Source organism: Staurois parvus, unplaced genomic scaffold (assembly GCF_062004578.1).
Source record: "Staurois parvus isolate SC_StPar_1 unplaced genomic scaffold, SC_StPar_1.0 ptg000118l, whole genome shotgun sequence".
NCBI classification, from domain to species: domain Eukaryota; kingdom Metazoa; phylum Chordata; class Amphibia; order Anura; family Ranidae; genus Staurois; species Staurois parvus.
The window spans coordinates 3,331,996-3,359,889 of record NW_028317914.1 but is presented as its reverse complement, the minus strand read 5'-3'; the positions used below and the strand labels follow the sequence as shown (position 1 = coordinate 3,359,889).

The window sequence follows — 27,894 nt, the reverse complement described above, 5'->3', positions numbered from 1 at the left end:
CTCATTCACACAGCCATTCAGGGCCGTACACTATTCATGGATCAGTGTATTTCTGTGTTGGATATGGCCAGATGTTTGTGATGAACTGCAGTCGCTCAACCTGTCCAAATCAATGACAGGCTCCACAGCTGATTGTACGTAATTGCACATGGTTCAATTACGTGCTGTTAGGTACAGATTAGTGGCCGTCTATGCAAATTGTCTACGCACAGGGCTGCTCATCTGTTTCTAACCACTGGTCACCGCTACAAGCCATGGCAGCCTGTCATTGATTTGTACAGGCTTCCTCTCCAAAGCTGATCACAAACAGCTGGCTTTATCCACATCAGAAATACTCTGATCTGGGTGGGGTGCTGCTCTGGATGGCAGTATGAATAAGGCCTTTTATAGTTGCCAGGGGTAAAATGTAGGGAATACTATAGAGCAGTGTTTCTCAACTTTATTTTAGTCACCCTTTTGAAAGTATGCAAACTCAAGTACCTTTCACATGAGTTCTCGGTTCCCCCTTCACCTCCCCCTTCCTCATTTCTCAACAGAGCCCTCAGCCCATTCAAGCCAGACGTGAAGCATTCTTCCCCTTCTGAATCCTTGGGCAGCCCTGAAAGCCATGCACCATGGATTAGCATCTTGCCTTTCCATGGTGATATGGCCAGCTTGCCTGCACCATGGAAACATTTGATGCTGTGTGAAAATTCTACATGCAGGGTGACAACCCTTACAACCTGAGACTGTACACCAGGGTGAGAGGCTGTGGCACCCCAGTTGAGAAATGCTGCTACAGAGTGTTATTTAGATGAAGCTCTGAGTCTGTTGGGGCTGATGACAAAATTAAAATGGTGGTGCCCAACAGTCTGGGCTTTTGGATATCTACACATAGGAAAAGTTAGGACTCTCCACCTGGCAGAGGCGTGAATATTGATATTTCGCAGGGGTCCGTTTGTAGACTTCAGACAGGGATGTCACCAAGATCTGATTGTAGAGAGTGAAATCTACTGGTAGAAAGTAGCTGTTTTAACTGTTCTAAAAGAGGTTTTGTTATTTTGAATGTTTAATTATAGTGTGTCTTGGTTTTTTCTTTTTTTTTTTTTGTAGGTGCGGATCTTGTTCTCCAAAGGCCCTTTCATTGCAATCTTTGCAAGTGACCCACATATTATCATCAAGGCAATCAACCAGAACCTCAATAGTGTCCTGAGAGACTCCAACATTAATGGTCATGATTACATGCGCAATATCGTCCACTTGCCTGTTTTCCTCAACAGTCGTGGGCTTAGCAATGCCAAGAAATTGTGTGTGGCAGCAACTACTAATGGAGATGTGCCAGGCGTGGATAATGCAGGTGGGACCTGGTTGAGGGTACTGCCGTTGTATGGCTCACTATTGGAAACGGGAGCAATGCAGAATTGGTGTGGCCTACAACAGCAGCAATTGAGGAAATCAAACTAAGAGTTTTGTTGCTGTGAAGAATATATAGTATAATTCCCCAGTTTTCATTGACCTGCCTTAGGTTTTTTCTGTTTGCAGAGGGCAGAGCCATGATACACTGTAATGTGATCAGGCACATGGGCAGTAGTAAAGCATGTCATTACACTTCGCTCTGTTCAGCCGAGATATTTGGCTGCAGACCACATGAAACTGCTTACATATAGTCATGGCAGCTTTAAGATATAAGGTGCCCCCACCTCCCTTTTTTTTTTATTTTTTTTTTTTTATTTTTTTTATTTTTTTTTTTAAGTAGGCCAAAGGAATGGTATGTGTGCATATATAAATGAAAGGAAAACTGTCACGATTAGGCTTTTGTTAGTATCTGAATGTACTGCCATGAATTACTATGAATGTGTAGGCTTACTTATGAAAGCTTTTTATTTGCTTGTTTATTTAGCTTGACGTTCTTCATCTGAGCCAGACGTTTAGCTTTCAGACCTGTTCACACTGTCCTGGTGCATTAACTCACTTTACCTTAAGGCAGTCTATTCAATTTGAATGATCCGCCAGCACACATCAGCACAGCCAAAAGCACATCTGACTTTTTTGGGGAATGTAACACACACAGTAGTAGGTTGATATGCCTTGCTGTGCTCTGCAGTGCAGGTGCATTTCTGGAGTATGTTGCTGTGCCATCCAAAATGAATGATATTAGCGGCATACTAGCACATGCATAGTATGGTAATACTTGAGTTATTACAGCACGATAGTGTGGACCTAGCTTAAGAGTCATCAGTAAGATATCACCAGACAGTTGCTGCACTATTACCTGTCAATACCTGCTGGCAGTACATGGTTTTCAGTGACTGTTATTGACCTAACGTTGACTGCTTATAAGTCCAATCCAAATTGGTTTTCTATGCTTTTTTGAGAATTAATGTAATTTTAGATAAAACTTGTATAGCTATGTCTATGGTTGATTCAAGTTTGAATTCACTTTGTTTAAATATACTAAATACATTTCATGTGTATCAAAACAAAAATTGTGAAAGCCTTACAGTTCATTTCTTTTAGAAAATAGCCTCAGCCTGACTGGAAAAGTCTGTACCCTGCTAGCGTGCTGCTAAGAAAGACCCTTGCTTTTTGTGTGGAAGCAGTGGTTTCTCTGTGTAAGTCTGACATGACTTCTGCTTCAGACTTTTATAGCTTTGTAAGGAGCATGAGCTTTGTTGACTGCAAAGCCATATGTCAGATCTCTGCAGAGAGACCACTGCTTCCACACAGAGAGCCAGGGACCTTCTTTGCTGCATGCTCGCAGAGGACAGCCTTTTTTTGTTGTCTGCCTTCTCAAGAAGAAAACATTCTTTGCATGCCTTTAACTTGGTATTAAACCCCAAACCAAAAATTTAATTTATTGCAGCTTACAATGAGATGTGGTGGCTGCATTTGTTTTCTTTTGTAAGTTTTTTTTTTTCCCTCTGTTTTCCTCTGGTGATCTGACCAGTAACACACCTTCTGTAATATACAGACTCCACTCTGGGTAAATTAGCACAGAGGGCAGATTTGGACAGCAGCATTGTCAGTTTGTTGGCAGAGGTGTGTGGCCTGGACTAGCAGATTTATATATAATAACGAATTGAAGTTGAACTCCAGCTAATGCTTTATAGTCTGTTTTTACATAAAATGTTTTACATAAATATTGATCATTTTAAGCACCAGTGTTAAATGGTCTGTCTTATCCCTGTAACTGCAATATCTTTTCTGTTGAAAAACAACAGACTTTACTAGCTGGATTACCAGATGAAAATAAAGAAAGAATGCCTTAAAAAGGAGACTAATACAGCCATCACATCTATGAATTGATGAGCTGCAATTTAATAAGTGCTTGCTTTGGATTTAATACTGCTTTAAGATTTAGTAGATTTAAACAGAGTTTAGTTCTGCTTTTGGACCTTTTGATACAGGTGGACCGATCGGGTCCGCCTGTCTACTTTTCAGGTTGACCCGATCGGACCACCCATTGCCCTTTATGGAGTGCCGGATGTAAACAGACGTGTTCGTGTACACCGACCTGCATCTGATCAGTAAAAACAAATGGATGGTAGATCCATAACCCATCTGCCTATCGGATCGGATGATAGCTGAATGTATACGGACAGGCGAGCCCATAAACTGCCCATAGAGGAAAGTGGGCTGTGTCCATGTCCGCTCTGCATAGGCGGAGCGGTCACGGACTTGTTATCCGCATGCTCAGTGGGGATCAGAGGACAGATCCCTGCTGAGCAGGTGGATCTGTCGGGGGGAATTCTGAAAGGGGCTTTAAGATTTTGGCTTGTAATAGGGCATTTTATTAAAGACCATTTTGGGGACACCAGCCGCACGTTTTCCTTTTTCCAGGTCATGGTATAACTAGTAGTAGTTGGCTACATTTATCTGTACTTGTTTTGTAATGTTAGACATTTCGCCACCCACTCACTGGCTTTTTCAGTTCAAATTCTTGCCCGGGATATACCCCAATATATAATGCTGTAAATAATGTCAAGATAATTCAAAACAAAGGGGTTCTCTGTTTAGCTCTAAATGCTGAAGCATGTTCTTCACACTCATTTTGTACTGAGGGAACCAGTGGAGTGACATTTCTTAAACACTGTAGAACTATTAAATGTGACTACTAACAAGCTGTTTAAGAACTTTGGCTACCAGACTGTTTTTAAAGGGATTGTTGTTTCCAGTCCTTGCGGACCTATGTTAGGCAGCAAAACTAACTTATTTGCCACAGAGCTGTGCCTAGATTGTACAGTGTTTTGAGTCAAAGTTGCATACCATTGGTCTGTAGTTTTTCCACATGGTTTTCGATAAGTTCCTTTAAAATATACCCACATTTTTTCCTGTTAGGTGGCCACGAGGATCTGGACCGCAGGGTGTCACAACACAGTCTTGCCGAGAACGCCAAAGTTGGCAGCAAAACAGCCCTAAACAGACGGGTAAGATGAGATGGCTAGCTTTAGCAGTCAGCATTCAAGAGCCAGTTGTGGGCCATTCCACAGTTTTCCCTGCATTATCATTGCAGCAAAACATTTGTATTCTGTTTTAATTTTCTCTACATCTGAAATGTCCACCTGTAAAATTCTCAGAAAGGGAAAAACATGTTGCTGTCAAAAGATGAATAAATAAAAACACTCGTCTTTCCGATTCTTGAGTATGCTTGGAAAGCAAATCCTTTCCCTACATGGCCAGTGTGTTCTCCAAATACAGGAAATATGGTGCCTGACCAAACTCTGCTGTTCTCATTACTTGTAGACCGGGCCAATAGCCATGCTGGCTAGATTATAATTCACTTAGTGGGAATGGTGAAATCAGAATTGCGTTCGACTTCCAGAGTCTGATACTGAAGGTTTATTATATTCTGTTTCCTGACTGTTTTAGAAAAGCAATTTTCACTGGGACATAGCCCAGGCTGTATTGACTTTCTTATGGCGTTAATAAAAATAAAAACCGCTAGACTAGAAGCTTGGAAAATCAAAGACCGAGTAGGTCTGGCTGTCTACAGATAGTTTACCAGGAAGAAAATTTGTGATTTTTGCAGACTGTTATTTGTGTGTATTTAGAAGCAGTAATATTTTATCCCCATATAACCTGTTTAAACTGTATACCACTCAATGTTTAATTTACATTTTGACTGACATTAACCACTTGCCCTCCAGAGGATTTACCCCCCCCTTCCTGACCAGGCGCTGCGTTACTTTGACTGACAGTTGCGCAGTCATGCAACGCTGTACATAAATGAAATTTATGTCCTTTTTTCTCACAAATAGTGTTTTCTTTCGGTGGTATTTGATCACCTGTGCATTTTTTATTTTTTGCGCTATAAACAAAAAAAAATGACAATTTTGAAAAAACAAACAAACAATATTTTTGACTTTTTGCTATAAAACATGCCCAGTAAAAAAAATAAAAGAAATAAAATTTCTTCACATATTTAAGCCAAAATGTATTCTGCTACATGTGTCTGCTGAAAAAAAAAATCCCAATACATGTAAATTGGTTTACATGAAATTTATAGCATCTACAAATGGCGGTATTTATACTGGAATTTTTAATTTTTTTTAATATATACTAGTAATGGCAGCAATCTGCGACTTATTGTAGGACTGCATCAGACATTCTGAAACTGGGTGGGAACTGACTATCGCTGACATCCCAATGACATTAATACAGCGATCAGTGCTAATAAAAAGCATTGACACTGTACTAATGACACTGGGCAGGAAGGGGTTAACATCTGGGGTAATCAAAGGATTAACTGTGTGCTGTTTTACATAATGTACTGCTTTGGGACATCTATGATGTAAGGATTCTTAAAGCTGCTCTGTGTGCCATGATGTACAATAAAGAAACTTTTTTTTTTTTTTTGTCTTGCCTGTAAAATCCATTTCTTGGAGTACATAACAGGACACCGTGATCCCTCCCCTCTGTGTTGTTGGTTTATGGCTTGTTACTAAAGTGAAGCCTTCCTGGCAGAGGAGGGATTTTGCCTCTCTTGCCAGTGTCCAATCACCTGTAGGTTGGTCATAACCCTGATGTAATGATTCTTAGAGATGCTCTGTGCATACCTCCCAACAGTCCTGGATTGGGCGGGACTCTCCCGCAATTTCACCTTTGTCCCGCGGTCCCGGTGTACAGGGGCTTTGTCGCTCATTTTGCAGGACCTGCAGTAGTGTGAACAGTGTGCACATCTAGCATAACCAGGGGTTGGCGAGCAAGCCAGCAGGGCTTGCAGCCACAGTGAGAGAGAGAGAGCACAGCTGTCAGCTCCAACCTGTGATATCAGGGATGGGTGGGGCCGATATGCGTTTCAGGGGCTCCACCCCATTTGTCAAGCAAGCACTGCATAGACAAACAGCCGGCATTTATACATTGCTGGCCAGGGAAGATGGTGACAAGGGGCATGACCAGCTGAATTATACACTGCTGTGGGTGCACATGCAGTAGTTACAATTGGTCCTGCCCCTTGCCACCTTTTTTCCCAGTTGGCACTATATAAATGCTGGCCTTTTCCCTATGAACGGGTTGTTTTTAAGAGGGGGCAGAGACCCTGAAACACATATCGGCCCTGCCGATCCCTGACATCATGGGTTGGACTTGACAGCTCTCTTATTGCAGCCGTAACTCCACCGTCTTGTTTGCCAGTCCCTGGCTGTGCTAGATGTTCACACTGCTGCAGGTCCTGCTCGGCTGCATTCATTTATCCATCTGATGCCTGCATTCTTGCCTCTGCTCCTGTGTGCTGTTAATCAAGATTTTAGAATGTAAGTGTATGTTTAACTGGTGTCTTCGCAGTTTAACTTCTGAACCTTGCACTCTAACGCATTCCTGAATCATGCACTCTGTATGTAACACACTCCTGAATCCTGCACTCTGTATGAAACGAATTCCTGAATTGTGCATTCTGTATGTAACACATTCCTGAATCCTGCACTCTGTATGTAACGCACTCCTGAATCCTGCACTCTGTATGTAACGCACTCCTGAATCCTGCACTCTGTATGTAACACACTCCTGAATCCTGCACTCTGTATGTAACGCACTCCTGAATCCTGCACTCTGTATGTAACGCATTCCTGAATGATGCGCTCTGTATGTAACGCATTCCTGGATCCTGCGCTCTGTATGTAACTCATTCCTGAATGGTGCACTCTGTATGTAACGCATTCCTGAATGATGCGCTCTGTATGTAACGCATTCCTGGATCCTGCGCTCTGTATGTAACGCATTCCTGGATCCTGCGCTCTGTATGTAACTCATTCCTGAATGGTGCACTCTGTATGTAACGCATTCCTGGATCCTGCACTCTGTATGTAACACACTCCTGAATCCTGCACTCTGTATGTAACACACTCCTGAGTCCTGCACTCTTTATGTAACACACTCCTGAATCCTGCGCTCTGTATGTAACGCATTCCTGAATCCTGCGCTCTGTATGTAACGCATTCCTGAATCCTCCACTCTGTATGTAACACACGCCTGAATCCTGCACTCTGTATGTAACACACTCCTGAATCCTGCACTCTTTATGTAACACACTCCTGAATCCTGCACTCTGTATGTAACACACTCCTGAATCCTGCACTCTGTATGTAACACACTCCTGAATCCTGCACTCTGTATGTAACACACTCCTGAATCCTGCACTCTGTATGTAACACACTCCTGAATCCTGCGCTCTGTATGTAACGCATTCCTGAATCCTGCGCTCTGTATGTAACGCATTCCTGAATCCTCCACTCTGTATGTAACACACGCCTGAATCCTGCACTCTGTATGTAACACACTCCTGAATCCTGCACTCTTTATGTAACACACTCCTGAATCCTGCACTCTGTGCATAATGCATTGCTGAATCCTTCTACATGATGGAAACTTTTTTAGTCTATTTTTTTTTTAATGGTTGTGCTGGGGTAAATGTCTGTGAGATTCTTGCTTGTGGCACAGCAATCAAAACATATTTTATAGGTACAAGGAAGCCGGGGTTTTGTTTAACCATGCCCCTTAGGCCCCTTCCACTGTTAAGCATTTGGCCTCACCCATTTTTGCCATGGCGCGCTATGCATGTCGCAGGTCACCTCCTCCCTAATGTGTCCCTCATTCTAAAGTTCAAAAGTTGGGAGGTATGTCTGTGTCCCGTGATGTACTCCAAGAAATTCATTGTACAGGTGAGACCAAAATCTATTTTTTTTTTTGGCAGTGAAAAACTGAGTAACTACTCACAGGTCTCCAGAGTGTGAGGCTTGAAGCCAGAGTTCACTTAAGTCTGAAAAGCATGTCAGTGTGCCCCAAGTTGGTAGGCTGTGTACCTGGTTGAGTCCTTTGGTAGCTTGACTTTCTGGCATTTGGGTGCAGAGTTCACTCCTCATAGCCCACTAGATAAACCCTTGTCTCTGGCACTTTCTTCAGTTGTCCTTCACTATCTCTCTTGTGCTTTTGCACATTGAGGGAACAGCTTATTCCCCTCATAGTCTACCACTCTCTTTGGACTTCTTGCTAAAACTGAGCATGATTTATATTGGAGGGGTTATAGTATCGAAGGGCCAGCCTTCAGTTTTTACATGCCTATTGTCCATTTGACCTATAGGTAGCAGAGTAACCTTAGGTTTCTTGCTATCAATCTGTGTCGCTCAATAGATCATCTGGTGAGTATGAAAAGTCAATTTTTTTGACTATAGTACTACTTTAATCAGTTTTTTTGGGAAGGAGCAGCAACACAGTCCTTTTACTGCTACCATGTGTTTATTTATTTATTTTTTAACATATATATATTTTTTTCTCCTAGGATACCTACAGAAGACGTCATATGCAGAGATCAATTACGCGACAGATGTCCTTTGACCTTACCAAACTATTAGTGACAGAGGACTGGTTCAGTGACATCAGTCCCCAGACAATGAGAAGATTGTTAAATATTGTTTCAGTTACAGGTAATGAAGTGAGGGAGTATCAGTGTGGGGAAGTTTATTAGAAGTGAATGTAACTTTATAGCCAAACTACCCAATTCCCAGCAATGGTTGTAAACCTTTGACATGAAATATGAGCAAAGCATATCAATTTATAGTGTGTACTTGTCTTATTCCAGAGCACTAAGTATCATTTTTGTCTGCTGTCATGTTGCTCTGCTATTTGCATGAGTCACCTCTGCCTGGTTTTCCTGACACCAACTGGTAAAAAGGTGACAGGGGAGGGAGCTCCAGAACACAGCCTGTGAATGACAGCCTCCACACTGTTCTTTGTGCTTTGTGAAGGGCTGTGTGTCACTTACCACCAATCAGCTCTCATCTTTCCTCATGGAGCTCTGCAGAGTGTAGCGTCGGCTCTCCACCCCTGCTTTCTGAAAGCTCAGATAAGCTGTATACATTTTGGACTTTGAAGAAATGTAGGGAAGAGAAAACTGCAGATAAACAGGTACAACTTATGTAGGAGGATTTGTTTCATTTCTGTGTGTCACCTGAGGCCAGTCACTTCACTGGGTATATGTAAGGGATTTCAGTCACTTTAACGGTTTCTTAAAATGGTTACATTCAAGGCATGTCATGAATGGTAATTGCAAAAACAAGGGAAGAAGGGGCACACAAGCCTAGTGCATTACCTGAAAATACATTACCTGTGTGTCAAAGGCTTCGCAATCTCCAAAGTCACCAGGTCAACTCCCAAAAAGCTGTCATCACCAACAGTGCAGGACTGTAGGTCCTTCATTGTATGTGCTGACCTCCGAGTGTAAACACTGACCTTAGAGAAGAGGCTTCAAGGGACTGGTTGCACAGTGTGAAGCAAGGCTGCTGGAGTCAGTAATATATGTTAAGTATTCCTCTACCCCTATACTTAACAAGCATTTAACCCTAGCAGTGTGGGGAGGGCCCACTGCAAGTTTATTTATTCTGATACTTGTCCGAGTTTCTTGTCTTCCCTCCAGCCCGGACACCACCCCCCATTGACTTCTCCATTATGTCCAACAACGCCACCATCAAACCCGCCCCGCAGGTCAGAGTACTTGGTGTCATTTTGGACTCCAACCTATCCTTCCAGCCCCAAGTCCACTCTTTAACAAACTCGTGCAGACTCCACCTCCACAACATCGCCAAAATCCGCACGTTCCTAACCCCAGAAACCACTAAACAGCTCATCCACTCCTTCATCATATCACGACTTGACTACTGCAACTCCCTCCTTACTGGCCTGCCTCGCCGCTGGCTATCCCCGCTTCAGTCCATCCTGAATACGGCTGCCAGACTCATTCACCTTTCCAACTGCTCCGTTTCCGCCACCCCCCTCTGCCAATCTCTCCACTGGCTTCCGATTGCGCAACGGATCAAATTCAAAATCCTAACACTGACGTACAAAGCTGTCCACCATACTGCCCCGAACTACATCACTGACCTAATATCCAAGTACCGCCCAGCACGCACACTCCGCTCCTCACAAGACCTCCTTCTCTCTAGTTCCCTGGTCTCCTCCTCCCATGCCCGCCTCCAGGAATTCTCCAGGGTGTCACCCATCCTCTGGAACTCCCTGCCCTAACCCATCAGATTATCACCTACTCTCCTCTCCTTTAGGCGCACCCTGAAAACCCATCTCTTCAGGGAAGCCTACCCCACCCCCTGCTAACTTGCCGACCTCCTCCACTCTTCCTACCACTCCATCCCCCACAGCTATCTCCTCCTGTGCCACCATCCCCTCCCTCCTAGATTGTAAGCTCGAAAGAGCAGGGCCCTCCATCCCCTCATGTTTTGCATTGTATTGGTATTGTTCTGTCACATGTTCTGTCCCCCTCTGTAATGTACAGCGCTGAGCGAACTATTGGCGCTTTATAAATACTGTATAATAATAATAATACTTGTAGTTGGACTTTAAGGGTCATCTTTACTGAGGAAGTATGGAGGCTGCTTCCATTATCCTGTGATTCTGAAAATGTTAGTAGTTTGGTTGGCATGTTTAATTATCCCCAGTTCTTTGCTCTTAGCCTGAAACAAGTTATGCTGTGATGCATCAGGGAGCTGTATTGTCTGAGGACACAAAGCAGAGGGTTTGTAAGCAATTGTAAGAAAGCAGACTATTTGATAACAACAGGCAGAGGTAAATATTATTAGGCTTAAGAGAAAGTATAAAAAAGAGAGTGCATGGAGTAGGGGCTTTAAAGAACATCTGTACCTTAAAAAAAAAAAAGACTCTTAGCCCAACCTCCCTAGCCCATCTGAACTCACCTCCACTAAACCCAACACTCCTCTCCCTCCTGAAAGCTACATACAGACCTCAGAATGTGGTGAGACAGGTCAGAGTTAATTGATCATCCAAAGATCTTTCTAATAATTTCACAAACCTGCAATTTGTTGAGGAATCTAGCCCAGACTGAACTGATTCCTTTAGAGAAGGTGAAACTAAGGTATGTGTGGGGAGATCCTCAGTTGCCTACCAAAGTACCATTGTGTTTCGACCTGACCAAAACTGGCTGGATTGGCTGGTGTATTTTATGCCTGTAGGTACCTTTTTAAAGTGGTTGTAAAGGCTAAAGGTTTGTTTTTTTTTTTTTACCTTAAAAGAGAAGTATGGGGTTTGTCCCCCCCCCCCCCCAGCAGTTATACGCATCGGTCTGATGCTGCATCTATTCCCCGCTAGTAGGTGTGATCACATGACCGCTGATTGCTGAGTTCTCACAGCCGCTCTGAGTAGAGAGCGGTGACTGTCAGTCGCCGCTCTTTAAAGTTGGGTTCTTTTCCCAGCCTAGACCGGCTGAGTGACGACAGCTGTGTGTGTCAATGGATACATAGCGCAGCTCGGGAATCACAGGGCGGTGGGGGGAGGAGAGCAGCAGCACACACCCTCCGATTTACAGCCTTGGCTATGTTCTCCATCTTGTGTACAGGTGTCAATCTGCGGCCCTCTAGCTGTTGAGAAGCTGTAAGTCCCATCATGCCTCTGCCTTTGGGAGTCATCCTTGTAACTGTCAGTCTTGCAATGCCTCATGGGATTATAGTTCCGCAACAGCTGGAGGGCAGCAGTTTGACACCCCTGATCTAGAGTGAGAAGGGTGATGTATCACTTCCCTCCAATCAGGCCCAGAGCTCTTCTCCCATACCTGTGCAGTGTGTGAATTCAGATCCACGTACCCTGTTTGTGCTCCTGAGAGATGCTGACAGATTCTGTGTAACTTCTGTGTGTTGTAAGAGGCTGTACAGGACAGATGGCTGCAGATAACCAGGTATAACCTATATAGGAGGATTTGTTTATTCTCTGTGCATTACTTGAGGCCAGTCACTTCCCTGGGTAATGTGTAAGGGTTTTCACCCACTTTAAGGAAATATTTAGTCCTTACCTTAGCAGTAGGAATGTATAAAAAATTAACACCGACAAGAAGAGGCAAGATGGTCTGTATTTTCAAAAGCTGGAGTAAAACTAGAGTAGTTCGCCGTAGCAGTGGACCGTGGTTCCAGCTTTCTTGTATTTTTGCTTCAGCTTTCGGAAGACAGCGCTACTGTTTTTTAAACCAATCTATTACAGGCCAGTGTGGTCTGGTTTATCCAGTATAGCAATGCAAAGAGCAGCATATACAGTTAGGTCCATATATATTTGGACACAGGCACACTTTTCATACTTCTGGCTCTGTATGCCACCAGAATAAATTAAAACAAAACAATCCAAATGAATTTGAAGTGCAGACTCTCTGCTTTAATTCAAGGGCTTGAACATAAATATCAAGTACAAATTTTAGTAACTGCAATTATTTTTATACAGAGTCCCTCCATTTTCAGGGGCTCAAATGTAATTGGACAAATGAATGTAATCATAAATAAAATGTTCATTTTTAATATTTTGTTGAGAGTCTTTTACTGGCAATGACTGCCTGAAGTCTGGAACCCATGAACAGTACCAAAGACTGGGTTTCCTCCTTTCTGATGCTTTGCCAGGCTCTAACTGCAGCTGTCTTCAGTTGTTTTTTGTGGGTCTTTCTGCCTCTAGTTTTGCCTTCAGCAAGTGAAATGCATGCTCAATTGGTGAATCAGGTGATTTGACTCGGCCATGGCAGAATATTCCACTTCTTTTCCTTCAAAAACTCCTTGGATGTTTTTGCAGTGTTTTGGATCATTGTCCATCTGTACTGTGACGCGCCATCCAATCAACATTTCTGCATTTGGCTAAATCTGGGCTGACAGTATATCTCTAAACACTACAGAATTAATCTGGCTGCTTCGGTCTTCTGCCACATCATCAATAAACACCAATGACCCAGTGCCAGTGGAAGCCATGCATGCCCATGCCATCACACTGCCTCCACCATGTTTTACAGATGACGTTGTGTGCTTTGGATCATGAGCTGTTCCAAGCCTTCTCCACACTTTTTTCTTCCCATCATTCTGGTACAGATTAATCTTAGTTTCATCCGTCCAAAGAATGCTTTTCCAGAACTGGTCTGGCTTTTTTAGATATTTTTTGGCAACGTCTAATCTGGCTTTTCTAGTCTTTAGGCTTATGAATGGTTTACACCTTGTGGTGAACCCTCTGTATTTGCTCTCGTGAAGTCTTCTCTTGATTGTACACTTAGACAATGATACGCCTACCTCCTGGTGAGTGTCCTTCACTTGTCTGGATGTTGTGAATGGGTTTTTCTTTACCATAGAGCGCATCCTGCGATCATCCACCACTGTTGTCTTCCATGGACGTCCATGCCTTTTTATGTTGCTGAGCTCTCCAGTGCTTTCTTCTTTCCTCAGAATGTACCAAGCTGTTGATTTGGCCACTCCTAATGTTGCTGCTATATCTCTGATGGATTTGTTTCCTTTTTGAAGCCTTACAATGGCCTGTTTCGCTTGCAAGGACAGCTCCTTTGAACACGTGATGTAGGTTCACAGCAATAGATTCCAAGTGCAAATACCACACTTAGAATCAACTCCAGACCTTTTACCTGCTTAATTGATGAATAAATAATGGAGTAGCCCACACCTGGCCATGAATCAGCTTTTGATTCAACTATCCAATTACTTTTGGTCCCTTTGAAAAAGGGGGGATGGCTACTCTTAAGAGCTGTAATTTCTAAACCTTTCCTTCAGTTTGGATGTACATACCCTCAAATTAAATCTGAGAGTGTGCACTTTCATCCCATATCCATTCTATAACTATATCTTGAATATGTTTTGGTAAATACCTGAAAAAAAAACTAAAATAGTTCCTGTGTCCAAATATATAGGGACCTAACTGTATTTATAAAGTGCAGTAATCTATAGTGACCAACCAAATTTCAGTTCAGTCAAATAATTTAAGAGATTTTTTTTCTCCGGTTGTTGTAGGTTAATGCAGTCTAAATATTGATGCTGTGTTTCTGCTGCTTTATTAAGTGTCCCTGCACCATCCATCCTCACCCATCCATCCATCTTGGAAAGGACAGTACATCTGGTTAGCGCTTAATGGAGAGAGAATAAGTCAATAGCCATTTTGTTTAGAAAAAGAAAAAACCTAATTGAAGCAAGAGACTTATTCTTTTTTTTTTTAATAAACATTTATGTGTCACGCAGGTTCCAGCTTTAAAATGGCTCCTTTAATTGTGTGTAATTGGCAGGTGCTGCATAAAGGAAACTTCTATGAAAGTTAAAAGAAAGCTATAAGTGGACAGTTGGCCACCTACATATGTCATTGCAGGGCAGCCAGGGCATGTCCATGTAAAGGAACAGACTTTCTAGAGAGGCCATTCTTTACAGGACCAAGAATCTGAAATTTCCAGGTGTTTCAGATGATTCAATGTAGAGTTCCTCTGCGAGTCCTTGTCTACTGTACTGGAACAATGCAGAGAAACAGACATGTTTGATGTTTTGTCCAATATGCCTGTCATGTAAGTGCATCAGCAGAAACACTTCAAACTGCAAGTCTGGATTACAAGATCTAACTTTTTATACATGAATGCGTGTGAGACAACTGCCCATCAGTAATTTAACATGCAATACTGTTTCAAATTTTGTGTGTTTTTTTTTCTCTCCTGTTCCATTTATAGGACGATTATTAAGAGCCAACCAAATTAGTTTTAACTGGGACAGGTTGGCCTCATGGATCAATCTTACAGAGCAGTGGCCGTATAGAACATCTTGGCTTATCTTGTACCTGGAAGAGACAGAGGGTGTCCATGATCAGGCCACATTGAAAACTATTTATGAAAGGTAAGTGTTATTTTTACAGTATAAAATGTCTTTTTTTTTGGGGGGGTTTTTTTTTGTTATCTGTCCTTTAAAGAGACTACATCTACCGCTATACCTAGTATGACAGGAATCTTAAAAGACTGAAATATGTTATCTGCTGGCATTCTTTTTTCTGTGTATAAGCTATTTGGGTGGCTCGAAATCCATCTGGGGCTCAAAGTTGTTCTAAAGGCTTAAGGTATTTTACCTTCATGCATTCTTTCAGGAAGGTAAAAAACCTTCTGTTTGCAGTTCCCCAGCCCCCCCGCTTATACTCTCCTGAGCCCGATCCTGATCCAGTGATGTGTATGAGAACAGAAGCTCTGTGGGTCTTTGCCCTCTCAGTGGCTGAACACAGCAGTGAGAGCCATTGGCTGTCAATTACAGCCAGTGAGGAGGGAGCAGGGAGGGGCAAAGTTGCACTTTGTGTCTTATGGACATAAGGGGCCGGTTTGGTAGTGAGCACCCCAGAACAAGCTGCTTGTTCTGGGGGCACTTAGCAGGAGGGAGGAGCCAGGAGCATTGAGGCTGTTCTGTGCAAAACCATTATAGAGCAGATAGAGGGGAAAAAAAAAAAAAAGTTTGAACTGTTGGCACCGGTTCACACTTGTGCAGCCTTGAAATTCAGCATGATTTCAAAGCCGCATATCAGTGCGATTTGCACTGCCGATTTCATTGCAGCTTGCGACGTCATATAACAGAAGTCTATGCAAGTCGCAATAAAATCGGCAAAAAGTAGCGCAGGAACCTTTTTCAAAATCGCTGCAACATGAATCATGGCAATATGGACAGTTCCATTGCTGGCAATAGAGTGGGACTTGTCTTGTAATTTGGAACTGTCAAATTGCATAACAAGTCACACGGGTGTGAACCGGGGCTAACTCTGTATCCACATTCAGGACAAAGAGAGGGAGGTGAGTGGTGAATTCCCATATCACCTTCATTACCTGTTGTCATGTTGAAGGATCTTGTCCTGTGTCGCTAAGTCTCTGTTAACACTAGCGCAAATTCAGATGCGACGTGTATTGCACAGAATCACGTGTCAATGGAAATCACTTTGTTTTCAATGGTGCCTGATTATATTGATGCGACTCAGCACGGTTCAATTTTGGAAAAGGTTCCTGTACTACTTTGGTGCGATTGTGACCCCATAGAATATACAAACCGTATCAGAGATGCATTCTAGCTGAAACTCATAATCACAGTGAAGGTCAGATCAAAATCTTGTCCAGGCAGAATGACCAGCCTAAAGAACAGAAATAGAATGATGCGGAGCCCTTTGGAGGAGTCTGAGTGGCAGTGGCCCCTAAAATTTTAAGGCTGGCTTTTACTCAAATATTCACCTGAAAGTAATGGCAATCTTGCTGAGATGAATGAATACATTGAGTGGTGGAAGATCTTAAATATGTATTAAGTAGTACTTGCCCAAATGGTCTCTGTTGAAGGGGAAGATCAAAGCTTATTTTGTATGATCTTTAGCCTCAGCAGAAATGTTGCGACAGCTTCTATGGCTATTGACCAAAAATGTTAAGATATATTATTTATTTTTTCTTATTTTTTTTTTCACTTTTTTCTTTTTCCAATCTAGCAAATTACATAACTTTCAATAAACGAGTATTGGTTTGCTTCTAGAACTAGCTCCATGGTTTTAGTGCAGAATGAAAGATATTAAAGCCCAGCAGGTGGCAGTGTTGTACAATGCTAGGGGACTATCCGCCATTTTATTTATTTATCTGTAAAAATCCATGCCATACTAACCGTAATGGAATGACATGGATTGTGTATAGTCTAGCACAATGGCTTTTATTAACTAAGAGCTGCTTTATTAGGATATAAAGTTCAATAGCCGTAATAAATTTGATTAAGTGTGGTTTCATCTGCTGATGAGTGGATTGGTTTATTACACAAACACAGGCATATTTTAGAGTGTTTATAAGGCATATGAAAGGTATATGCTTGTGTTCAAGATCTCTCTACACTTTGTAGACTTTTTATTTTGGCACATTACATGCTGTTTCAGTTCACTGGCTTTAGGGCTGGTTCACATCACTATTTCTGCAATTTGGTTGCGTTTCTGCTTGTGCGTTTTCACTCTTTTTTTGTTTTTGCTGTATTTCCCCCTTTTATTTTTCTTGGTCTCAATTAAGGACTTGTGTTTTCTGGTGTATTTACATAGTTTCTAGTGCATTTTCCATGCATTTGTCACGTTCCAGATGCCTTTTCATACAGACAAATGCAGCATATTTTACTTTAGTTGATTGCACTGGACCGCACTCCACTGGTATGAACTAGGGTGGTTGGAATACATGGAAAACAATGCATTATTTTTTCATGCTGATTAAAAATACACTGGACTGCATTTGATGTCAACCAGCCCTTCAGACATTGATCGTGACAATGTAGTATGTTACTGGTAATATTAGAATGTGAAATAAAATAAACTCTTTAATAACTTGATTAGTCTTATTACAATTTTCAGTAAGACTAATCACTTGGAGACCTAGTTGCCAGGCTATTCATTTCAGCAACAATCTTTCCATGCGTTTTTATATGTGTGCTGTCTTGGATGTGCTGTCAGCGGTCTCTGAGCTGTCACTCAAGTGACGCTATATAGTATTTTCCTTTGCTCCTCCCCTGGCAGCTACAAAAAGGTTACGTTGGGAGGGCCTAGGAGCTGGTTCAACACAGACAGTAAGTAGACACTCACAACAGAAGGGACTATGATGAAGAGAGGAGACTGTGCTAAGATATTAACTTTCTTGAGGTAGTCAAATTTTTTCATGTTCAAAAGCACATTTTAAGTGAATACAAATATAATATTTATGGAGTGGTAAAACACAGCAGGTAAGCAACAAAATGCTTGATTTTACTTTGCTTTTACCTGTAATTTTAAAGTTGGTGACAGAGTCTCTACACAATTTCATCCTCCTAAGAAAGTGCATATAATCTCCTTTCACAAAATTTTTTGGAAGCTTGATGGTAGACTTCTGTTGAGAGATTAGACTCCACGGCATCAGTACTGGATGCAACCTAATTTGTCAGCTGTGACATTTGCCATTTTTTGCCATTATTTTGGTATTTTGAGGCAGATTTCTTTTTGGCTGTATTATCTACTTAATAACACTCTGTTCAATGTGAATATAGTCTTTGAGCCTTTATACTGTTCGGTTTTGTTTAAGAGATTTAGGGGCTAGTTCAAGATTATAATGAACCTTTCAGCCATCTAACAAAAAATCCTTCTCAAGAACAGTAAAGGCTGCAATGCTGTTAGCTTTCTTAATCTAAAAAAGTGATTTAGTTTTGCTACAGAGTACATGACGTCCCCTTAAGCTGTCATCACCCTGTCCAATGGTAGTAGAAGTATGCTGTCATTGGACATTGGGTTGGTGGGCTTGAAAGGGTTAAGTCCCAAAGCAAGGAAGTCCAGCCCAATGGTTATGAAGTGAAACCATTTTTATTGGAGTCCCCGGGGGAGCAGGGTTTTCTGAGTAATAAGGGTAAAAGCAGCTACACTCTGAGGTTCCTGCTTTAGGACACAACTTTTTAAAAGTTCAGTGTAGCTTACATGTGCTCTTTAATTGCTAATTTAAGGATGGAGCCATTGAAGGCCCTGTTTAAGACGTAAAGTGTAACTTTGGGCAAGATCAAGAAAATATATACATGACACATTGGGGTCGATTTACTAAAACTGAAAAGTGCAAAGTCTGGTGCAGCTCTGAATATTATTATTATACAGGATTTATATAGCGCCAACGGTTTGCTCAGCGCTTGACAATACAGTAACAATACTGTTCAATACAAGAGGAATTTGAGGGCCCTGCTCCTTGGAGTTTACAATCTAGGAATAGAAGCCAATCACCTTCCAGGTTTTTTTTGTTTTGTTTTTGTCAAAGCTTTCTTGAACAAGCTGAAATTAGAAGCTGATTGGTTACCATACAGATCCGCACCAGATTTTGCACTTTCCCATTTTAGTAAACCAACCCCATTCTGTCCTTTGCTTTTGCAGTTATTACTGCTTTAATACTAACATTTGTTATGTTGCAGCTTACCAGTCATTAGATGCGGCGCTTGCACTAGTTGCCTTTTTTAGGCTTTCTTTTTCTTATATTCACTTGGTGTTTTTTTCAGGAAGTCTGTTGCTCTTCAAAAGAACAAACTCTTGCCGATGTAGCAGTTAGAGGCATAAGACAAACCACTGACAGGGGTGCTTTCAACTATCCGCTTTTATTTGTTTATGTAAACCTTTTATTCCAAAAGTAAAAAAAAAATGTTGCTGTAACTGCTTATAATGTGTGAGCTTGGAGTTTGGCTTTAATTTATGAGTTTATCTACAGCTGTGCTCAAAAGTTTGCATACCCTTTGAGAACTGGTAATATACTGCATTTACCAATTTAAAAAAAAAAAAACATGAGTGAACAGGCAAAACACATTTATTGCTTATGGGATTCATATTCAACTGTAGGTAGGTTATAACAAAATGGCACAATCATAAAACAAAACCTGTCAACAAGTAAACAAATGGAATGACCCCTGTTCTAAAGTCTGCATACCCTTAGTTCTTAATACTGTGTGTTGTCCCCTATAGCATCAATGGTAGCATGAAGGCTTTTGTAATAGTTGTCTATGAGGCCACAAATTCTTGCAGTTGGTATAGCTGCCCACTGATCTTGGCAAAATGCCTCCAGGTAATGCAAAGTTTTTGTTCTTCTTGCATGAACCGCACGTTTGAGATCTCCCAAGAGTGGCTCGATGAAATTAAGGTCTGGAGACTGTGATAGTCACTCCAGAACCTACACCTTTTTTTGCTGTAACCACTGGAGGGTTAACTTGGCCTTATGCTTAGGGTCGCTGTCATGTTGGAAAGTCCAAGACTTTTGAGAGTTCTTTTCTGCTACCCATGGCTCAGTACATCCTTGTGAGAGCTAACAGACTCATTGACCGTTTATACAGAGACACTAATTGCAATTTAAAAAGCCACAGATGTGGGGAATTAACCTTTGTATTACCATTTTAACTTGCGTGTCACCTTGTGTGTCTGTTCCAAAGCCAAACGTTCCAGGGTATGTAATTTTTTGATCCGGGACATTTGGGTGATTTCCGTTATTATGATGTAATATGAAGCCAAACAACTATATGATAATAAATGGTTTCATATGATCACTATCCTTAAATAAGACAGTTTTTTTGGGCTGATCAGTCACAATTTCAATATCCATGTCAAAATTTCACAACTTCTGCCAGGGTATGCAAGCTTTTGAGCATAACTGTGTGACCTTTCCTGCTCAATAGAATACAATCTAACAGTTGACTTCTGTCAAACAACAATGTTGGGAGCTCTTCATTTGATCAGCGGCTGCAGCCAATTGGCTACAGAAATGATCAGTGTACTCTGACAGTAGAGGAGTCACCACTGTCAAAATACAATAGCACAGTGGGGAGGATTCCTCCATTCACCTCCCTTGTTTAGATGACCCATCTACGGGCAGCCTAATGCCTGGTATTAGCATTCATTTTTATTTTGTTCAACCCAGCGGGCTGAATGGAAAAAACTGAGAGATTGCTGTATTAAGTGATGCTAATGCAGAGATCTCTCCCTCTGTGCCTTTGTGTTCTAACAGGGGTACCCCCCTTCCCTAGCCACAAGAACACACTAATCAGCTGTTGGCTGGTTGATGCTGGTTTTCTAACATGTTGCTGCAGCAAAAGCCGGTCGTTAGACCAGCTTTTGTTGGAGGGACACATGTACATATGGCCCAAATGTTGGTCGGTTGCTGCTACACAGCTTAAGCGATCCTGAGTCACAAGGTGAAAACGCTGGTGTGCAATTTCATAGTAGAACAAACAGCATTATTATCCGATTATTGGAAGTGGAAAATTTATATGTCTACTTGAAGGATCAACAGGTAATAAAATGTGGGATAGGTGGCTCAGGAAAGCCACAAACTGTTGCGGGGATGACCACTTCAGTCATCGAACTAAAGCTCAGCAGTAGACACATTTAGTCTGTTAAGAACCTAATAATATTTTTCTCGGTAAAAGGAGTTGTTGGGCATCTTTTATTTTTTGCCAATCTTCCAACTCAAGTTCTATTTCTCCAGCAGAAGCCATATTTCTCCTCTGGGCAGTTTAGTAAGTAAGAAGTTTAAGCAGGATTTTCTTGTGGATTTCTAGCCTGAGAGGCATTAGTGAAATAAATATCAAGCCTCCGTCTGTGCAGGTCTGCTTCTTCTCCTTGCCTCTTGCCCAGAGCAGATGGGAAATGACAGCGTTTAAAGTGGATAGTTAAATCCTCCTGCAGCATGATTATTTTTTTTCGTTTCCTTTCGTCCTATGGGCTTTCTATCAGATTTTACCCTACTCATTACTTCCATTAATTTTGTGTTTTTTTTGTCTACCTTGTTGAGAAAAGTGATTGTTCTGATGACAAATGCACAGATAATGATAATAATTTGCAAGAAAATGTGATTATTACCTTCCTTCCTGGATTTGTAAAAGACTTGCCCAATAAAATATTGGGTTTGTATAGGACAGTCTCTTTTATGATTAGAATACCTTAACTGAGGCTTAGGATTTGACTGCAGGATGCATTTTTACAGTTTCTTATTATTCGTCAGGGGATGGACCACCTTGGAATATGCTATATGCCCCAACTATAGGACAGTGGGCATCAGGAAAATGGAAAGTCAAATTGAAGGGTGAAATTCATATCTCTTAACAACATGGCCCTTCCCATATGGAAGAAAAATATATTTGAAATATATTTTAAAAACCTTCTTCCCAAATATATTGCCATATATTTGAAATGGTACAATTTTGGCCATATTCAATATATATTAAAAAAAAAAAAATATATATATATATATATATATATATATATATATTAGTGAAGGAAATAAGTATTTGATCCCCTGCTGATTTTGCATGTTTGCCCAATCATAAAGAAATAAGTCTAAAAATTGAATGGTAGGTGTATTGTAACACTGAGAGACAGAATAGCAACACAAAATGCATGTCTAACAAATGATGCACTGATTTGCATGTTCATGAGCGAAAGACGTATTTGATCCCCTTCACAAAACATGACTTAGTACTTGGTGGCAAATCTCTTGTTGGCAATCCTGTAGTTGGCCACCAGGTTTGCACACATCTCAGGAGGGATTTTGGCCCACTCCTCTTTGCAGATCCTCTCCAAGTTCAGGTTTGGTGGCTGACATTTGGCAACTTGAACTTTCAGCTCCCTCCACAGCTTTTCAATCGGATTAAGGTCTGGAGACCGCCTGGGAATACCAGGTGCTGTAGGTATGGAAAAAAATAAATAAATAAAAAAAAAAATATATATATATTTGTTTTTTTTTTGTTTTTTTTTATGTATTGAATATGGCCAAAATTGTAGCATTTCAAATATATAGCAATATATTTGGGAAGAATATTTTTAAAATATATTTATAGTATATATTTCTTCCATGTCACCTCAAAGTGTTCTTCACTCTTTTGCAATTTCACGGTCTTAAGATTAACAGTAAGTTAGGCCATTTTGAAGCCACCATAGAGCACCTCTAAGACCACAGACATCTTTAGCCTGACAGAAATGGTTTCATAATGCCAGAGATCAGCCGTCTCAAAACTACATTAACGTAGTTACCACATAGCTGTTGGGGCTCAAAACAGTTGCTGTCCTCTGCCTGGCATGTTGCCCAATGAATGAGTTTAAATTTTCTTTTTTTTGTGAAGATCAATTACACTCTTTCAGGTCAGTGACAATAAGTGGATGTCATTTACCAAGAAGTCTTTTTGATTGGTATATTGGCAAGTTTCCCTTGAAATATTGCCTCAATTCTCCCTGCTTGCGCTTAGTGTGCCAATATAGTGACTATTTTTTGGGTTGGTATGTAGATATGTTGATATTTTAGTTGAGAGCCTGCTCTCTAAAATCCAATGGGTCGGAAGAGGAGATCGCTGGTATTAGCAGAAGTAGGTTTGGTTCTTCTAAGAGCTTTTGACAGAACCCATTGCGTAGAGGGATTCAGTTACCAAACTATCATTTAGCACTGGTTTGTGTTTGCTTTTAGGAGGTTTTCAAGTCAGTGAGAGGTATGGGAAAGGGACACCAGCTGAATCACATCCCATATGAAAATCTCATTACCACTTTTCTGTGTGATCTCCTTATATGTCATGGTCTGTTTTATGCTGTATGCTTTGCGCCTTATTTTTTCCTTCTCCATTTATTTGCTACTTTTTTTGTGATGCTTTATTCCACCACTGTGGGGCTAGCTAGTGTCCCAGGACATATTTGGTTTTAAAGTGCCATATGTATGGAATACATGTAAGTGCATTTTTAATTGGTTTTATGCAATTAAATACGGTATAACGCTATGGAGGTCTTCCTTTGATTGCTTTACTGTGGAGGAGGAGCAGTGTGACCGTTTGAACGATTTCTTTAGAAGAGTAGTCCAGGTTCAGAGGGCAATGGCTGTTCAAGGCACAGGAGATTGAATTACCATAGGGGCTTGTTAAAGCACCGAAAAGTGCCTGTTGACTTACCTTCACACAGGTGGTCAATACCTTGCGGTGAGTGGGGCTCTGGAGGGGAAGCACGAGTGGAGCACGTATCACCGTTTGCTGGCAAGACCACCAAATTATCACAATATCACTTTGAATTCTTGGATGTGGAAGGTGTCCTATAGAACCTGGGCTTTGTTTATATGAACTGTTTTACTTATTTGATTTTTTCACAAGTTTTAGCATTTATAAGATGTGTGCACCAGCAGGCTAGCACATAAGTGTTTACTACACTGCACACTAGGTTGAATTTAAATGTGGAAGGTGTCTTATAGCACCTGGACTTCACTTATATGAATTGGTTTATGTTTGTATGGTTTTAATACAAACTAGATCGTTTGCACTAGCAGGCTAGCACAAAAGTGTTCACCACACTGTGCACTAGGTGTGCATCCAGGCCAAGGGGAGGTACATTGTAGTCCCCTATTATTCATTCTATTTATACAATCAATCCAATATTATCTTATGGTTTACGTGAATTTGCATGTTTTCATCGCTCAGTAACTTCACTAGAGGTATACCCCCTTGGGGGGGGGGGGTGTATTATAGTACACAATTGCGTTCACACAGACACATCAATTAATATTTTATTTATTATCAATTACATATGCACAATTGGAAGTGGTACACAACAAAACACATATTGTATAGGGAGGTGTATTGTAGCACTTCACTACACTCTACAATTAACACCTCTAGACCATTTTAACAGCAAGGCAGTGCAGCACATTTTCGGGTTTTTATTGATACACATTTATTTGTGGTTCACTGCTAGCAGGAGCCTTAGTATTGTAATTTAACCGCTGCACAGGATTTTGGTAATTTTGACAGGGCCACTCAGCACTGTCCAGATATTGGGTCAGGACCTCTGTGAGGGCAGCGTCATAGGACAGTCAAAGCACATGAAAACTCCTCCTACAAGCTTTAACCAGTGCTCAGCTGGACACTGATAGAAGTCGCAAGACTGCTATACACTGCTGATGAAAAAATGTATTTAGCAGTTTATTTTGTAAAAATAATTGCATTTCCATGTTTTGTGTACTGTGGGAGACTAGATACAGTGAGTGCAGGGACATGAGTTTAGTAACACTTTAAGTATTGCTCAGATGTTAAAATACTGGTTGATCACCATTGACTATAGTTTTGCCTTTGCTTTTTCTTACTCCATCTCTGGGGACTGAAAACTTTAATGATTGTAATCCTCAGACATGAAAATTAACAAAGCACATCCCACTACAGTGTATACTAATTTGAATCAAAAGCGCTGAGTCTGCTTCCTCTCTGATCTCTCTTCTAACTGCATGACTTACTGCTAAACAATTAGGCTGACAGACAGCACCCCCCCAGAACATAGCAGGTGACGTAGACTCCGCTCTATTTTTCACTATGAACCTTTTAGAGTGGGGTATGTCCCTACCCTCCAGCTATCGGATTAAATTGAGCTCTGTGCTCTAGCACTGCAGTGTGCGTGACTTTAGATCCCCATTCCCTGCTTTCTGCTGCTGAGAGATGCTGTGTAAAATGTGTGTGTTGGAAGACACTGGAGGAGAACACAATCCAGATAAACAGGTATGACTTGCATAGGTTTCGTCTGTTTCATCTGAGGCTAGTCCCATCACTGGGGTATATGCGAGGGTTTACAACCACTTTAAACACTGTTGCTCATTATAACCATATTGTTTGATTCATTTGAATCTTGATGACTTGATTTTTGAAACAGGCCCATGATTTGAATTGGTTTTCATAAAGCTGCACAGTGGAGTCTATCTTACTTTAATACTTTTGTTTTATGTGGTGATTGGGCTTCCTCCCACCCCATCTCCCTGCTTTGAAAGTATGGCTGCAGGCTTTGTAATTCAGTCAGAGATATTAGATGCCCTCTTGAGGTCCACAGTGCTCTGTTAAGCCTCCCTCATGGAAACACAGCCCAGTCGCTTCACTGCCTGTCGGATATTAAAGCACCTCTAATGCCATTTCATCATAACAAATCATCATATACATTTAATAAGGAGGACAGCAGTGTTATAGCTTGATTCTTTTTCTTTGTTGCACCATATAAAAATCTAATCTTTCGGAGTAGCTGTGAGATGGGCTGTTTCTAATTCACATCACTATGGCTCATTTTGTTCTGGAGCAATGCTCTAAGATGGCAAAAGTCAGCTATGTAGCTAAAGGAACTTTCATAATGGTGTCTGAAAGTAAAACTGCCTCTGTTGTCCAGACAACCGGTTTGTTTTTTAAACTGTCAGTGTAGTTTAGAGAGTGGAAGGTGTGCAGTTTAGAAAGTGGTAGGGAAAATGCATTTTATACAATTCATACAGATGCCAGTATACTTTTGACACATGTATCTTTATGGTGAATCTGTAGCTTTCAGAATGTTATGTGATAAATAACCTAAATTAATATAAATGGGTGTATCTCTTGAATGGATCAACCATCAATACAATCTGATATGTTAACCTGTCACTAGAGCTAGATCACCTATCCTTTAAATTGTAACTAAAGGGGAAAACTTTATTTTTTATTTTTGGATAGAGTGGAGAGGGATTAGAACACCTGTCAATTTTTATTGCTGTCTGTGGCCCCATTAGGGAGATTCACCCTCTTAATTAGGAGAGTCTACCCCCTCCCTCTTAGATTGTAAGATCCAAGGAGCAGGGCCCTCCTAACCCTCTTGTATTGAACTGTATCGTTGCTTTATTGTCTCCCTTTATATTGACAAGTGCTGAGCAAACTGTTGGCACTTTATTTATCCTGTATAATAATAATAATTGTCATGTTTACTGTTGTCATCAAAAGTGAAAATAAAAAATAATCCCAAATTTTGGGTTGACACTAGAACAATAATGGTGGGGAAATCTTCCAATGCAATGGTGACTCTCCAGGATTCCGTCACTTTGGAGGGATTTCCTCTGATTTCACTGTTCAACAGGTAAAATGTTTTGGGCATAAAATTAGCTAATCTTACATAATTTTGGGGTGCTGAAAACGAAAATGACCCTAAAAAATGTTGATTGGCTCTAGTTTCCATGATATATTCACCCATCTAATGACGTAAGCCATTCAAAATTATGATGCAACTTCAGCTGCATATTGCGCAATTGATACTGGTGACCAATAGAAAATTGCATGTATACTGAGATGATGCAATATTAGCCTTTAATTGCATCACTTCACTGCATAAAAGCTGCAGTATCTGTAGCTGATTATAGTTCGACAGCGTCTTTACATTTCGTTTTATGCTTATATAGGCTACTCAGTAATGCCTCGAACTTGTGTGAATAAAGCAGATAATTTCTGCTATATCTGCGGTGAAATAACTTTTATCTCACAAAAAATGAGGATAACAGGAATGATTAAGAAAGCCTACAACTTGTATTTTGGCTGCAAGATAGGAGACCAGGACAAGAGCTGGGCACCACATATATGCTGCAATTCTTGTGGGACGGCACTGGAGCAATGGTTGAATGGAAAAAAGGCATCTATGCCTTTCGCTGTGCCAATGATTTGGAGAGAGCCAACAGATCATGTTAGTAATTGTTACTTTTGTATGGTGCCTCCAATTGTAAAAGGGCTAAATAAGAAGAAAAAGTTATCTGTGCACTATCCAAATATTCCATCGGCAATACGTCCAGTTCCTCATGGAGAGGGGCTACCAATTCCTAAAGCACCAGAATCCTTCGTGGTTGAGTCAAGTGAGGAAGAACCTGAAGCGTGTAGTCACGTGCAGTTGTAAGAGATAGCCCTTTCCTCGAATACAAGAGAAAAGCCAAGAGAAGCAAAACCGACACAAACTGAAGACAAAACTAGTGAGAATCCTAAGTATTAAAATGATTCAACGTAGCTTATGGCTATAATTTTTCTTGATAATCCTATGCAATATATTATGCCATTTAGGCTTTGTTATGTAGTCAATATCACTTGATTTATATTTGTGGAAAGACATCTATCTATATAATTATTGTGCATTATGTAGTCATTACGCCTATAGTAGAAAACTTTCCGTTTACAGAAAAACTAGAGCCAATTGACAAATTTCATTGTTATATTTGAACTCAGAATGTGAAATTCATTAAGAAATGGATCCTTTTGTTTCCAAAACTGGCAAAAAATAAAAATTTGTTGAACAGTGTTTCCCGTGTTAACTATGGGACAGGAAAGGAAGGGAAATATCCTCTATGGGATACAGATGGCAAAAAAAATC

General features: G+C 40.9%; 1 protein-coding gene across 4 annotated transcripts in view; it reads left to right on the top strand.

Annotated features, from left to right (window-relative positions):
• The window catches only part of KIDINS220 (kinase D interacting substrate 220), a 204,449-nt gene that overhangs the window by 88,528 nt on the left and 88,027 nt on the right, over positions 1 to 27,894 (top strand). For all 4 annotated transcript variants that reach the window (XM_089672018.1, XM_089672017.1, XM_089672015.1 and 1 more), the window contains 4 exons: positions 1,093 to 1,336; positions 4,318 to 4,406; positions 8,753 to 8,897; positions 14,951 to 15,113. In XM_089672018.1, the coding sequence (XP_089528144.1) occupies positions 1,093 to 1,336; positions 4,318 to 4,406; positions 8,753 to 8,897; positions 14,951 to 15,113 (641 nt within the window). The remainder of the gene's footprint in view (positions 1 to 1,092; positions 1,337 to 4,317; positions 4,407 to 8,752; positions 8,898 to 14,950; positions 15,114 to 27,894) is intronic.